Source organism: Ranitomeya variabilis, chromosome 4, assembly GCF_051348905.1.
Source record: "Ranitomeya variabilis isolate aRanVar5 chromosome 4, aRanVar5.hap1, whole genome shotgun sequence".
NCBI lineage: Eukaryota > Metazoa > Chordata > Amphibia > Anura > Dendrobatidae > Ranitomeya > Ranitomeya variabilis.
Window position 1 is genome coordinate 149224603 of NC_135235.1, and position 16365 is coordinate 149240967.

A 16365-nucleotide genomic window follows, 5' to 3' on the forward strand; every position below is an offset into this window, starting at 1 on the left:
ATGTAACAACTATAGGATTAGTAATGGATAGGTGTCTTATTGACAACTCTCCATTACTAAGCAGTGGGGTTGATATCACCAAACAATACAAAGGTGACATCAGCCCACCCCAACTATTACCGAACTTGACACTGCTACAGGGCAAGAGGGATGAGCAAGGCTAAGTGCTGGAATTGGCTCATCTTAGAGATGTGCCTTTTCTGGGGCAGCTGAGAGCTGATGTTTTTAGCCAGGGTGGCAATATCCATGGCCCCTTTATAGGCTATTAACCCCTTTACCCCAAGGGTGGTTTGCATGTTAAAGACCAGGCCAATTTTTACAATTCTGACAACTGTCCATTTATGAGGTAATAACTCTGGAATGCTTAAATGGATCCTGGTAATTCTGAAACAGTTCTCTCATGACATATTGTACTTCATGATAGTGGTAACATTTCTTTGATATGACTTGCACTTATTTGTGAAAAAAATGAACATTTTGTGAAAATTGTGAAAATTTCTTAATAAGTAACATTTCCCACATGTCTACTTTACATCAGCACAATTTTGGAACCAATTTTTTTTTTTGTTAGGAAGTTATAAGGTTTCTTATTTTTACAACATCATTTTTTTAGGGACCACATCACATTTGAAGTCACTTTGAGGGGTCTATATGATAGAAAATACTCAAAAGTGACACCATTCTAATAACAGCACTCCTCAAGGTGCTCAAAACCACATTCAAGAAGTTTATTAACCCTTCAGGTGCTTCACAGGAGTTTTTGAAATGTTTTAAAAAAATGAACATTTAACTTTTTTTCACAAAAAATGTAATTCAGTTCCAATTTGTTTTATTTTACCATGGGTAACAGGAGAAATTGGACCACAAAAGTTGTTGTACAATTTGTCCTGAGTACGCTGATACCCCGTAGATGCAGGTAAATCACTGTTTGGGCGCATGGCAGAGATCGGAAGGGAAGGAGCGCCGTTTGACTTTTTCAATGCAGAATTGGCTGGAATTGACATCAGACGCCATGTCACGTTTGGAGAACCTCTGATGTGCCTAAACAGTGGAAACCCCCCAATTGTAACTCCAAACCTAACCTCAACACACCCCTAAACCTAATCCCAACTCTAACCATAGCCCTAACACACCCCTAACCCTAATCCCAACCCTAACCCTAATTCCAACCCTAACCCTAATGGGAAAATGGAAATAAATAAAAAAAAACATATTTTATTATTTTGCCCTAACTAACCGGGTAATAAAGGGGGATTTGATTTACTATTTACACCAGGTTTTTAGTTTGGGTTTTTATGTTTGGCAGCTGTCACACACTAAAAGATGCTTTTTATTGCAAAAGATAGTTTTTGCATCACCACATTATGAGAGCTATAATTTTTTTCTATGTTTTGGCCCACAGAGTCATGTGAGTTCTTGTTTTTTGCGGGACGATTTGATGTTTATATTGGTACCATTTTTGGGCACATGACATTTTTGATCGCTTTTTATTCCGATTTTTGTTAGGCAGAATGAACAAAAACCAGCAATTCATTAATTTCTTTTGGGTGGGAGGCGTTTATACTGTTCCACGTGTGGTAAAATTGATAAAGCAGTTTTATTCTTTGGGTCATTACGATGACAGCAATACCTCAATTATATCATTTTTTATTTTTTGTCGCTTTTATACAATAAAAACTATTTTATATAAAAAATAATTATTTTTGCATCGCTTTATTCTGAGAGCTATAACTTTTTAATTTTTCCGGTGATGGAGCTGTATGGTGGCTTGTTTTTTGTGGGACAAGATGACGTTTTTAGCAGTACCATGTTTATTTATATCCATCTTTTTGATCGCGAGTTATTCAACTTTTCGTTTGGCGGTATGATAATAAGGCATTATTTTTTTGCCTTGTTTAATTTTTTTAATAGTGTTCAATAAAGGGGTTAACTAGTGGGACAGTTTTATAGGTCTCGTCATTTCAGACTCGGGGATACTAAATATGTGTGCTTGCTTTTATTGTTTAGATTTTTTTATTCAAATATTTATTTATTGATGGAATATTGATTTTTTTGATTATTTTCCATTATTTTTTAAAATATTTTTACAATTATTTAAAAAAAAAAATTTCCATTTAATTCTTACTTTTACACTTTGTTCCACTATGGGACACTCATTTTTTGCATGCTATAGACGCTGTCAGCGCTGCAGTCTCTATTAAACTGACCTGAGAGACATCCTTGTCATCACTGCGCATGACAGAAAATCCCTCAGGTCTGGAGACCCGGATGTAGTTATGACATCGGGTCTCCATGGCAGCGATCGGGACCCCGCATCATGCCGTGGGGTCTCCGATCCAAAGGAAGAGGGGCTGTCATCCCCTCTGCCGGATCCAGAACGCTGCGATCATGTTTAATTGCAGTGTTATGGGGGTTAAAGTGCCGTGAGTGGTCCGAGAATCAGCTAACACCCGGCCTCGATCGGCCCTCTTGAGCGTGGCTGATCGCCCATGATGTACTATCCTGTCCATGGTCAGACGGGCCCAGAGCACATGGATGGTATAGTATGTCCAATGGCAGAAAGCGGTTAATATCATCCCGCAGCTGTCTGCATAGCCTTTTATTAATTGGAGGGGTACCACACGTCATTTTTGAGGGTCTCCCCTATTTTAATAGCCAGTAAAGGCTAAGTATACAGCTGTGAGCTGATACTAATAGCCTGGGAAGATCCATGGGTATTACCCCCTTCCCAGGCTATAAACATCTGCCCCCAGTCGCTGGCTTTCCCTCTGCTGTTTAAGAAAATTACGAGGGAGCCCACGCAATTTTTTATTTCCATTTTTTTAAACAGATATTGCGTTTCACGCATATTTCGTGTGTGTCTTTATTACGTCTTTATGTACATTTTATTTTGTTCATTACTAAACATCTGGCTTCGTATTATCTATCTATCTAATATTCACTTATATTTGTTTTGTGTGTGTAAAATAATATGTGAATAAGGTATGTAATGAAGTTATGGTATTCAATGGAGTATGTAAAAGAAGAAATTGGACAAGGAAGTGACATCACAATTTTTGTTTGTTAAATAATATATCTTTATTTAGCTTACAAAAACGCATACAAATCCACATTAAAAAAAGGATGAAAATCTGCATCAAATCCGCATGGATTTTCAACTGCATTTTCTGCCAAGAGAGGAAGAATCCGCACAGAAAATTCCACAGTCAAATCCAAAACGTGCGCACATACCCTTAAACAAATCTAATTATTTTACAATTTCCTAAAATTCGTAGATTATAGTGAATCCAAATTTTTGGAAATTCTATTCTTGTGAATCTAGCAAAATAGTGACTAGTTGGATTCCATTTTGCTGCACTCATTTTGGCCACTCACCTAGCTTCTCACTTGTCCCTGCTACCGCATGAAGTCTTGACTTCATTATGTGCATCGTTCCATGTGACCAAGTGAGGCAACACAATTTCTGACTTTGTGACTTTAGAACTTGTGTTGAGGCCTAGCTTGTGCTGTAAGTGCTAGTGAAGAAAGAAGAGGAGACCAGCACTGGAGTGGTAGCTTAAAAATCCTGCAAATGACCTTCAGGGAGCCGCTGCAACAGAGATGGGTGATTTATTTATTATGACTTGAGATTGAAACACCTCACATCATAATGAGCTCATTTTTATGGACAATTTAGACTCATCTGGTTTGCATTGAGCAAATTTAATCCAAAATCTGCTGAATTAGAATTTTGGCAGATTCACTTATCTCTATAGTATATCTCTGTAGACTGCACTCCACCTCAGTCAAGTCATAATCAATAAAAGTCTTTTTGCAATCAGCTTCTTGAATAATTGTGTATTCAGTGTCTATGATATATTTATTACAGGGTTGGACTGAAACTGAAGCAGATAGTTTGAACTCCAGGCAAGCTAGTCGGCAAGTTTCCTATGAGATGAGCAAAAACACAACGGACAGCAATGACTTGAAATCCAAAGCCAAGCTGAAAAGTCATGATTCTGGGATTTTTGAAAAGGTAAAGCTACATTTTAAATTCCTGTATGCAATTCCTCTCATCCTTCTGTAGACTATTTCAACCATGTGTGTTTTATTTTCTCTTTTATCTTTCATATTTAAAATAAAAGTATTTTCCAGTTTGCGTTCTATTAATGATAAAAAAAATTTTTTGTTAAGAGTTGGATTTTTCATTTTTAATATTAATTATAATTTAATAATTATTAATGATTTTAAAATTAATTATAAAAATGTCTTTTATTTGTAGAATTCAGCTGATGCAGATGACATTTCATTGGTTGAAATTGGCTCATCAGATCGTAGTTCTCCACTCTCTGTAAGTACTTTATAATACATTAAACATATACCATATATACTCGAGTATAAGCCGAGATTTTCAGCCCATTTTTTGGGGCTGAAAGTCCTCCTCTTGGCTTATACTCGAGTCATACCCAGGGGTCGGCAGAGGAGGGGGAGCGGGGCCTGTCTAATTATACTCACCTGCTCCTGGCGCGGTCCATGCAGGTCCCTGCTTCCCGTTGCCCCAGCTTCTTCCTGTACTGAGCGGTCACATGGTACCGCTCATTACAGTAATGAATATGCGGCTCCACCTCCCATAGGGGTAGAGCCGCATATTCATTACTGTAAAGAGCAGTAACGATGACCGCTCAGTACAGGAAGAAGTGCGGCGCCGGGAACCAGGGACCTGCAGGGACCGTGCCAGGAGCAGGTGAGTATAACGGGGAGGGGAGCGCTGCGCGATATTCACCTGCTCCTCGTTCCGGGCACCGCTCCGTCTTCAGCATCTTTTGCAGTGACGCTCAGGTCAGAGGGTGCGGTGACGTGGTTAGTGCGCGCCCTCTGCCTGAATGTCAGTGCAGTGCAGAAGACGCTGAAGATGGAGCGGCACCGGAACGAAGTCTATTGAATATTGAAAGCGCCGGGGGCCTGAGCGATGGCGTGGTGAGTATGTGATTTTTTTTTTAATGCAGCAACAGCAAATGGGGCAAGTGTCTGTATGGAGCATTTTATGGGGCCATAATGTTTGTGCAGCACTATATGGAGCAAGTGTCTGTATGGGTCCATAACGTTTGTGCAGCACTATATGGGGCAAGTGTCTGCATGGGGCCATAACGTTTGTGCAGCACTATATGGGGCAAGTGTCTGTATGGAGCATCTTATAGGGCCATAATCAACGTTTGTGCAGCACTATATGGGGCAAATGTCTGTATGGAGTATCTTATGGAACCATAACGTTTGTGCAGCACTGTATGGGGCAAATATCTTTATGGAGCATCTTATGGGGCCATAACATTTGTGCAGCACTATATGGGGCAAGTGTCTGTATGGGGCCATAACGTTTGTGCAGCACTATATGGGGCAAGTGTCTGTATGGAGCATCTTATGGGGCCATAATCAACATTTGTGCAGCACTATATGGGGCAAATGTCTGTATGGAGTTGTCACGGGGTCCTTCTCCGGTATAACACAATCAACAGAGCCAGCAAAGAGTGAACAGTCCCAAGACCTTTATTTAGGCAAAAGTACGAAAGATCCATATACGATCCACCACACAAAGGATAAAATATTCCAGAACACGAATGCAGTTCAGTTACAGAATAAAAGTCCAACAATCCAGCACAGAGGATTACAGTCCATATTCCCTTCTTTCTCTCTGATGTGCTGTCTTCACCTCATTCCACACAATACTGACTTCCCCCCAGCTCCTGTCCTCTCCTTATGTCCAGAAGTAGTAAGACAGGTTGGGGTGGTTTTCAGGCCTCCCACACCTGACAAAGGTGCCTGGTGGATTAAGGCGCTACAGGGGGTCATTGTTTCAACAAGCTAGTTCAATATTTCATTAGCATATTAGCAAACAGGTTTATTCACTGACCCTGTGGAGCGATAACAGTACAGGAATGTGGTGGCTGATATCAGATGGCAAATAACAGCAATTCATCAATTGGCAAATAACTCATACTACAAGAGAACATCATGATAATCAGTAAAATATAAATATACACAAAATTATACCCACATAGCATATCACACCATCACAGGAGTATCTTATGGGGCCATAACATTTGTGCAGCACTATATGAGGCAAATATCTTTATGGAGCATCTTATGGGGCCATAATTAACGTTTGTGCAGCATTATATAGGGCAAGTGTCTGTATGGAGCATCTTATGGGGCCATAATCAAGGTTTGTGCAGCACTATATGGGGCAAATATCTTTATGGAGCATCTTATGGGGCCATAGTCAACATTTGTGCAGCATTATATTGAGCAAATGTGTCTATGGAGCATCTTATGGGGCCATTATTAACCTTTATGCAGGATTATATGGGGTATATTTTAATATGGAGCATCTTATGGGGCCATCATAATCTTTATGGAGCATTATATGGAGCTACTGATTCAATATGGATGTTCAAAAACACTTAACCTACTGATGTCTCAATTAATTTTACTTTTATTGGTATCTATTTTTACTTTTGACATTTACCGATAGCTGCTGCATTTCCCACCCTAGGCTTATACTCGAGTCATTAAGTTTCCCCAGTTTTTTGTGGCAAAATTAGGGGGTCAGTTTATACTCGGGTCGGCTTATACTCGAGTATATACGGTATTTAAAAATTCCTTCTTTACAAAAATGATGCACACTTACAAAATAAGGGTAAATAACAAGCAGAAATACAAGGAGGTCAAAAAATATATATATTGTAAGGAATCGTACTCACTTAGGTGCGGCAGGAGGAAAACATAAGGCATGCTTCTTTAGAAAGTCTGAATGGGTTTATTTCCTTCATAAACCCAGCAGTAACAACAAATGGTAAACGGCCTTCAGAGCAGGCAAAACAACACAAAACTATCCTTAGCCAGGGCTGTCTGCTCCCTCAGGCCAGTGGGCACACAGGCTGGGGCAATGTCCAGCATGCAGGCTCGGTCAAGAGCCACACACCCAGGAGGCTTTCTACCTCCCAAGACACAGACAATGTGCCAAACAACAGCCTCCATTGTCTAGGCTGTAACCACATCCACTGGTGAGATATGTGGGTAGCCAGACCCACCCATCTCTCATAGCTAACCCCAAGCCGGACCCAGGTGCACTAAACAACATCTTGCACTAAAGCAAAATATTCCGGGTTGCATCGCAGGGAGCAGCCATCTCTGCGACACATATCTCCCATTCACTAGATGGCCATTAGCCTCCTTACAATTTATCAATATAATCGTCTAAGGGGTACTTCCGTCCGTTTGTCTGTCTGTCCTTCTGTCTGTTTGTCTGTAATGGAAATCCCGCGTCGCTGATTTCATCAGCGACAGGCTTAGTCTGGCCGTGAACTGGCCCCTCCCTACTCTCCTCCAGTCAGTGCCCCCTCCCTACTCCCCTCCAGTCAGTGCCAGTGTGCCGCCCCATCCCGGACCAACTTTTTACTATTGATGCTGCATATGCTGCCTTAAATAATTAAAAAAACAGCATGGGGACCCCTCTATTCTTGATAACCAACCTTGCAGAATCTGACAGCTGAGGGTTGCAGCTCCCAGCTGTGAGTTTGGTCTGGTTGGTTAATAAAATAGGGGGAAACCTGTTGTGAATTCTGCTCTTGGGCTCCCTCCGGTGGTTGTAAGTGGTAGCGCTGCTGTCTTTGAATTGCAGCATTTATCAGGTGTGTTCACTTTTTGCAAATCTGACAGGGCTATTTAGTCTTGCTTCACCCTTTAGTCAGTGCCAGTTGTCCATTGTTCCTGGAGGATTCACATCTCTGCCTGGTCTCTCCTGCTTTGCAGTTCTTTTCAACAAAGATAAGTTCTGGCCTTGATTTTTTGCTGTCCACATGCTGTGGCCTTATTGTTCAGTTCTTTTCCATGTTTTTTGTCTTGTCCAGCTTGGTCTGTATTAGGATTTGTTTAGCCAAGCTGGTATCTTTGGAGATGCAGATATACCCTCCATATCTTTAGTTAGCTGTGGAGTTTTTGTATTTTCTGTGGTGGATATTTTCTAGTGTTTTAATACTGACCGCATAGTACTCTGTCCTATCCTTTCTATTTAGCTAGAAGTGGCCTCCTTTGCTAAATTCTGATTTCAGTCTGTGTATGTTTTTTCCCTCTCCTCTCACAGTCAATATTTGTGGGGGGCTGCCTATCCTTTGGGAATTTTCTCTGAGGCAAGATAGTTTTCCCTTTTCTATCTTTAGGGGTAATTAGTCCTCCGGCTGTGTCGAGATGTCCAGGGAGTGCTAGGTACATTCCACGGCTACTTCTAGTTGCGGTGTTAAGTTCAGGGTCTGCGGTCAGTACAGGTACCACCTTCTCCAGAGTACGTCTCATGCTGCTCTTAGGCCACCAGATCATAACAGTACAACTGGCCCACAATGAGTTAACCGCATCTCAGAAGAAGGGAAGGAAAGTGCTGAGCCATTTTTTTCTGTAGTCTGTTGTGTTTTTTTTTTCTTCCCTCTTACCTCTGGGTGGCTCAGGAGTTCGGCGCTGGTATGGATGTTCAGGGATTGGCTTCTCGTGTGGATCAACTTGCTGCTAGAGTACAGGGTATTTCCGATTATATCGTTCAGACTCTGGTTTTAGAGCCTAGAATTCCAACTCCTGATTTGTTTTTTGGGGATAGGTCCAAATTTCTGAGCTTTAAAAATAACTGTAAACTGTTTTTTGCTCTGAAACCCTGTTCCTCTGGTGATCCCATCCAGCAGGTTAAAATTGTTATATCTCTGCTGCGTGGTGACCCCCAGGATTGGGCATTTGCCCTGGAACCTTGGAATCCGGCATTGCTTAATGTAGACACCTTTTTTCAGGCGCTTGGGTTATTGTATGACGAACCTAATTCAGTGGATCATGCTGAGAAGACCTTGTTGGCCCTGTCTCAGGGTCAAGAAGCGGCAGAATCATATTGCCAGAAGTTTAGAAAATGGTCTGTACTGACTAAATGGAATGAGGATGCCTTGGCGGCAATCTTCAGAAAGGGTCTTTCTGAATCCGTTAAAGATGTTATGGTGGGGTTCCCCACGCCTGCTGGTCTGAGTGATTCTATGTCTCTGGCCATTCAGATTGATCGGCGCTTGCGTGAGCGCAGAATTGTGCACACTATGGCATTGTGTTCCGAGCGGAGTCCTGAGCCTATGCAGTGTGATAGGATTGTGTCTAGAGCTGAATGACAAGTATTCAGACGTCAGAATAGGTTGTGTTTTTACTGCGGCGATTCTGCTCATGTTATTTCTGATTGCCCTAAGCGTACCAAGAGAATCGCTAGTTCTGTTACCATCAGTACTGTACAACCTAAATTTCTGTTATCTGTGACCCTGATCTGCTCATTATCGTCATTTTCTGTCATGGCATTTGTGGATTCAGGCGCCGCTCTAAACTTAATGGACTTAGAATTTGCCAGACGTTGTGGTTTCCCCTTGCAGCCTTTGCAGAGTCCTATTCCTTTGAGGGGCATTGATGCTACACCGTTGGCTAAAAATAAACCTCAGTTTTGGACACAGCTGATCATGTGCATGGCGCCAGCCCATAAGGAAGATAGTCGTTTTCTGGTGTTGCATAATTTGCATGATGCTATTGTGCTGGGTTTCCCATGGTTACAGGTGCATAATCCGGTATTAGATTGGAAATCTATGTCTGTGACTAGATGGGGTTGTCAGGGGGTTCATGGTGACGTTCCTTTGATGTCAATTGCCTCCTCCCCCTCTTCTGAAATTCCTGAGTTTTTGTCAGATTTCCAGGATGTATTCAATGAGCCCAAGTCCAGTTCCCTTCCACCGCATAGGGACTGTGATTGTGCTATTGACTTGATTCCAGGCTGTAGGTTCCCTAAGGGCCGACTTTTCAACCTGTCTGTGCCAGAACATACCGCCATGCGGAGCTATGTTAAGGAGTCCTTGGAGAAGGGGCATATTCGGCCATCTTCTTCACCATTGGGAGCAGGTTTTTTTTTTGTTGCCAAAAAAGATGGCTCCTTGAGACCCTGTATTGATTATCGCCTCTTGAATAAGATCACGGTCAAATTCCAATACCCTTTGCCTTTGCTTTCTGATCTGTTTGCTAGGATTAAGGGGGCTAGTTGGTTTACAAAGATTGACCTTCGAGGGGCATATAATCTTGTTCGTATTAAGCAGGGTGACGAATGGAAAACTGCGTTTAATACGCCCGAAGGCCATTTTGAATACCTTGTGATGCCATTCGGACTCTCTAATGCTCCATCTGTGTTTCAGTCCTTCATGCATGATATATTTTGGAATTATCTTGATAAATTCATGATTGTATATTTGGATGATATTTTGATTTTTTCAGATGATTGGGAGTCTCATGTGAAACAAGTCAGGATGGTATTTCAGATCCTTCCTGATAATGCCTTGTTTGTGAAGGGGTCTAAGTGCCTCTTTGGAGTGCAGAAGATTTCTTTTTTGGGCTTCATTTTTTCTCCCTCATCTATAGAAAAGGATCCGGTTAAGGTTCAGGCCATTCATGATTGGATCCAGCCCACATCCGTGAAGAGCCTTCAGAAATTTTTGGGCTTTGCTAATTTTTATCGCCGTTTCATTGCCAACTTCTCCAGTGTGGTTAAACTACTGACCGATTTGACGAAGAAAGACGCTGATGTGACAAATTGGTCCTCTGCGGCTGTTTCTGCCTTTCAGGAGCTTAAACGCCGATTTACTTCTGCCCCTGTGTTGCGTCAGCCGGATGTTTCTCTTCCTTTTCAGGTTGAGGTTGACGCTTCTGAGATTGGGGCAGGGGCCGTTTTGTCTCAGAGGAATTCTGATGGTTCCTTGATGAAACTGTGTGCCTTCTTTTCTCGAAAGTTTTCGCCTGCGGAACGCAGTTATGATGTCGGCAATCGTGAGTTGTTGGCTATGAAGTGGGCATTTGAGGAGTGGCGACATTGGCTTGAGGGGGCCAAGCACCGTATTGTGGTCTTGACCGATCATAAGAATCTGATTTAACTCGAGTCTGCCAAACGGCTGAATCCTAGACAGGCCCGATGGTCCCTGTTTTTCTCCCGTTTTGATTTTGTGGTCTCGTATCTTCCAGGTTCTAAGAATGTTAAGGCTGATGCCCTCTCTAGGAGCTTTTTGCCTGATTCTCCTGGGGTCCTTGAGCCGGTCGGTATTCTGAAGGAAGGGGTGATTCTTTCTGCCATCTCCCCTGATTTACGACGGGTTCTTCAGGAATTTCAGGCTGATAAACCTGACCGCTGTCCAGTGGGGAAATTGTTTGTTCCTGACAGATGGACTAGTAAAGTGATTTCGGAGGTTCATTGTTCTGTGTTAGCTAGTCATCCGGGGATGTTTGGTACCAGAGATTTGGTTGGTAGGTCCTTTTGGTGGCCTTCTTTGTCACGGGATGTGCGTTCTTTTGTGCAGTCCTGTGGGACTTGTGCGCGGGCCAAGCCTTGCTGTTCCCGCGCTAGTGGGTTGCTTTTGCCTTTGCCAGTCCCTGAGAGGCCTTGGACGCATATTTCTATGGATTTTATTTCGGATCTTCCGGTTTCCCAGAGGATGTCAGTTATCTGGGTGGTTTGTGACCGGTTTTCTAAGATGGTTCATTTGGTACCTTTGCCTAAGTTGCCTTCCTCTTCTGATTTGGTTCCGTTGTTTTTTCAGCATGTGGTTCGTTTGCATGGCATTCCCGGAGAATATTGTTTCCGATAGAGGTTCCCAGTTTGTTTCTAGGTTTTGGCGTGCCTTTTGTGCTAGGCTGGGCATTGATTTGTCTTTTTCTTCCGCATTTCATCCTCAGACAAATGGCCAAACCGAGCGAACTAATCAGACTTTGGAAACTTATTTGAGATGCTTTGTGTCTGCTGATCAGGATGATTGGGTGGCTTTCTTGCCATTGGCCGAGTTTGCCCTTAATAATCGGGCTAGTTCTGCTACCTTGGTTTCACCCTTCTTTTGTAACTCTGGTTTTCATCCTCGTTTTTCTTCGGGGCAGGTTGAGCCTTCTGATTGTCCTGGGGTGGACTCTGCGGTTGACAGGTTGCAGCAAATTTGGGCTCATGTTGTTGACAATTTGGTGTTGTCTCAGGAGGGGGCTCAGCGTTTTGTTAACCGTCGTCGGTGTGTTGGTTCCCGGCTTCGGGTTAGGGATTTGGTCTGGTTGTCTTCCCGTCATGTCCCTATGAAGGTTTCTTCCCCTAAGTTTAAGCCTCGGTTTATTGGCCCTTATAGGATTTCTGAGATTATCAATCCAGTGTCTTTTCGTTTGGCCCTTCCAGCCTCTTTTTCCATCCATAATGTTTTTCATAGATCTTTGTTGCAGAAATATGTGGTGCCCGTTGTTCCCTCTGTTGATCCTCCTGCCCCGGTGTTGATTGATGGGGAGTTGGAGTATGTGGTTGAGAAGATTTTGGATTCTCGTTTTTCACGGCGGAAGCTTCAGTATCTTGTCAAATGGAAGGGTTATGGCCAGGAGGATAATTCTTGGGTTGTTGCCTCCGATGTTCATGCCAATGATTTGGTTCGTGCCTTTCATTTGGCTCGTCCGGATCAGCCTGGGGGCTCTGGTGAGGGTTCGGTGACCCCTCCTCAAGGGGGGGTACTGTTGTGAATTCTGCTCTTGGGCTCCCTCCGGTGGTTGTAAGTGGTAGCGCTGCTGTCTTTGAATCGCAGCATTTATCAGGTGTGTTCACTTTTTGCAAATCTGACTGGGCTATTTAGTCTTGCTTCACCCTTTAGTCAGTGCCAGTTGTCCATTGTTCCTGGAGGATTCACATCTCTGCCTGGTCTCTCCTGCTTTGCAGTTCTTTTCAACAAAGATAAGTTCTGGCCTTGATTTTTTGCTGTCCACATGCTGTGGCCTTATTGTTCAGTTCTTTTCCATGTTTTTTGTCTTGTCCAGCTTGGTCTGTATTAGGATTTGTTTAGCCAAGCTGGTGTCTCTGGAGATGCAGATATACCCTCCATATCTTTAGTTAGCTGTGGAGTTTTTGTATTTTCTGTGGTGGATATTTTCTAGTGTTTTAATACTGACCGCATAGTACTCTGTCCTATCCTTTCTATTTAGCTAGAAGTGGCCTCCTTTGCTAAATTCTGATTTCAGCCTGTGTATGTTTTTTCCCTCTCCTCTCACAGTCAATATTTGTGGGGGCTGCCTATCCTTTGGGAATTTTCTCTGAGGCAAGATAGTTTTCCCTTTTCTATCTTTAGGGGTAATTAGTCCTCCAGCTGTGTCGAGATGTCCAGGGAGTGCTAGGTACATTCCACGGCTACTTCTAGTTGCGGTGTTAAGTTCAGGGTCTGCGGTCAGTACAGGTACCACCTTCTCCAGAGTACGTCTCATGCTGCTCTTAGGCCACCAGATCATAACAGAAACCCATGTCAGGTTTTTCATTAATTTATTTCCGAACGATCGCAGCCGGCCGCTGTGGAATACCCCATCCTCCGCACCTACTGTGGCTGTTATTAGCAACAGCAGGTGTCAGATGATGGGGGTAAGAGCCCACCACCTGCTGTCGTTCGGACGTTAATATAAAGCTCATCATTCTCATTTTCTCACTGGCAGAGCAGGGGAGAATGATGACAGCCGGCTTCAGCACCAGCTGCCGAGGAACAGTGCTTACTGTAGCGCTTCTTCCACGGCGTCTGTCCGTGTGGTACTGAGGCGACACACGGGTGGCACACAGTTGCCACACGTAGTACACACACAGACACATGGACACGGATATCTTCAGTATCGATTTCTCCAGTACCGAAAATATACGGACGTGTGAAACCGGCCTTAGTCCCTCTATATACAATACTATCCTGCATGTACCACTCTATTCAGAACATGTATACGCCGCCACATCATGCAGTGAATCACTCCTCAAAGCCCAATGTATACAGCCACATTCTGCAGGACTTAGTCACCTGTATACATCAGTACTGCTGCTGCTTCCTGGTATAACCTCCCCATAACTGTAATGGGAAGTTTTCACACCTTCTCTTTAAATCATCTCATTCTAGATAAGACAGGAGGAGCAGAGGATTGCTGGCTGCTGCAAATTAGATGTTTACTGCTGCAACCAGCAGGGAGTGAAACCAGCAGCTGATTAGTGCTGACAGAGGCACTATGTGTGACAGGGGGCTGCAAATATATATCTTTTGCTGCAAACCAAACTTCTTCCCTCTCTCCTAAATGTGTCAGGGGCATGTGTCCCATCTCACTTCTACCCCTCCCTCTTCCAACTTACTGAATAAATGACTCCACAACTGTAGATTTAACAGACAGGAGCATAGCTTTAAAGTTGGCAGAGATAGTAATGCAACTTTTGCTTAAAATTTGAGGTTGCACATTCACCTAAAAATACACAAGTATCATAATTAGGTCCTACTTCATTACATCCCCCCAGGAGCTTCCATTTACACCACTGTCACAGGTACAGAATCTGTTAATAGAGGAATGTCATGGTAGAGAATTTATTTGATTTTGAAGCAGCATGTACTTACAGGACATTATTGCAGCTGCTACAAAATAGAATCTGTAAGTCTAGAAAACAGCGATATATCGGCACCATCCTCCAGCTACGTAATATAAAGGTCAAAGGTCATGTCAAACACAAAATAAAACACAAAGAAGCATAATACCACTCTAGTAAATAGTGAGCACTAACAATAAGCACAACTACACTGGGTGGAGGGGATGTAGTTGCACCCAAACTATGGAGCATATTGGGCACCAAAATTTTTTTTTTGCCTATTTGAGAAATGTAACACAGTAAGGGCTTGCTCACACTGGCGTATAATACGGAGGAGTGCAATGCGAGAAAACATTGCATTGCACTCTGACCAATGTTATTCAATGAGTCAGCGGCGGCGCTCATCTGAAAGTTTTTCCTTTAATCGGACTGATGAAAAAATCACAGCATTCTGTGATTGAATGCGAGAATTGGATTGCACATGCCAATGCAACTCAGTGGGTGTGAGAAAAGAATCCGATGGCACACGGACATGCGTGTGCCGCCCAACTTGTACGCACATATCTCATAGGAAACCCGACATTTCATTAGCCAAGTACAGTAAAATCACAACCCGAACCATCACAATAGATAGATTAGATAGAATAGATTTTTTAATATATAGGATAAATGTCCTGTAGATTTTTTATTTCACAAGCCCCCTACACATATTAATCTAGCATCCATTAGTGCCTTTGATGTAGCACTAAAGGGTATTTAGCCTTTAACCAATTAAATAAATAAATCATTTAAAAAAATTACATGGGGTCCCAGGTATTTTTTATAACCAGCCAAGATAAAGCAAACAACTTTGGAATTATATTATCAGGCTGGGAAGTTTTCTTGATTTCGGGCCCTTCCCAGCATAAAAATACAAGCCAGCAGTCGCACCAGAATTGCCGCATCACATTATATGTGCCAATTATGGCACATCGCCCTAGCTCTTCCCTTTTTCCCTGGTGCGGTGGCGATCGGGTTAATGGTTTATGGGATTGATGTCAGCTGTGCATTGTCAGCTGGCATCAAGCAGTGGTGTTAGTAATGGAGAGGTGTCTATCAGCCACCCCCGTTACTGACCCAGTAAGTTAAAAGAAAAAAAACACACACACATTTTATTTAAAACAAACATCCCATGACTCAAGCCCTGTTTCACCAATTTATTAAAAAATGTCATCCAGTCCAGGGATTCTGACATAGCCCACCATATCCAAAGTCTTCCAATCCACAAACATGAACCTGAAAGATATAAAAAAAGAGAGAGGTAAAGCAATAAAAACAAGAAACAGACCCTCATTAACCAACTTATTATTGAAAAATCCCAGCAGCTCCAGCCTAATCCATGGCTTTCCCATGGCGTTCACAGCTTCTATACGGCAACTTATAGAGTGTCGTTCTGAGAAAGACGCTTCATAGCTCACTCCAGGTCATGTCTCACATGACATCAGTGATGACATCAGTAACTCAGTAATGTCATCACTTGTGAGACATGACTGGGAGTGAGCTATGAAGTGTCCATGCTCCATAGGTTGCTGTGCAGAGTCAAAGTTATTTACTCCTGCGAGATGTCAGTAACTATACCGCTCATCAGAGTCGCTGAGTCACGTTGTCCTCTATGCGACTCGGCTCTGATGAGCAATTTACTTACTGATGTCACCGCTGTTCAGGGCTGCCAGGTCTTGTGGGAAGCGACAACTTTGATTTTGTACTGCAACCTATGGAACATCATGTTTAAAAATTTCAATGTAAGTCTCCTTAAGTTGGAAAAATCATCACTGCTCATGTAACATTTATAGACTCAAACAGAGATCTATTATATACATCACATAGGTAACACTGGAACTGAGGTATACAGTGGGTACAGAAAGTTTTCAGACCCCTTTAAATTTTTCACTCTTTGTTTCATTGCAGCCATTTGT

At 42.7% G+C, this 16365-nt stretch overlaps 1 protein-coding gene across 2 annotated transcripts in view; it reads left to right on the forward strand.

The window, feature by feature from the left end:
* OPN4 (opsin 4) overlaps positions 1 to 16365 on the forward strand; it is a 159461-nt gene that overhangs the window by 132273 nt on the left and 10823 nt on the right. For both annotated transcript variants that reach the window (XM_077257176.1, XM_077257175.1), the window contains 2 exons: positions 3869 to 4015; positions 4262 to 4330. In XM_077257176.1, the coding sequence (XP_077113291.1) occupies positions 3869 to 4015; positions 4262 to 4330 (216 nt within the window). The remainder of the gene's footprint in view (positions 1 to 3868; positions 4016 to 4261; positions 4331 to 16365) is intronic.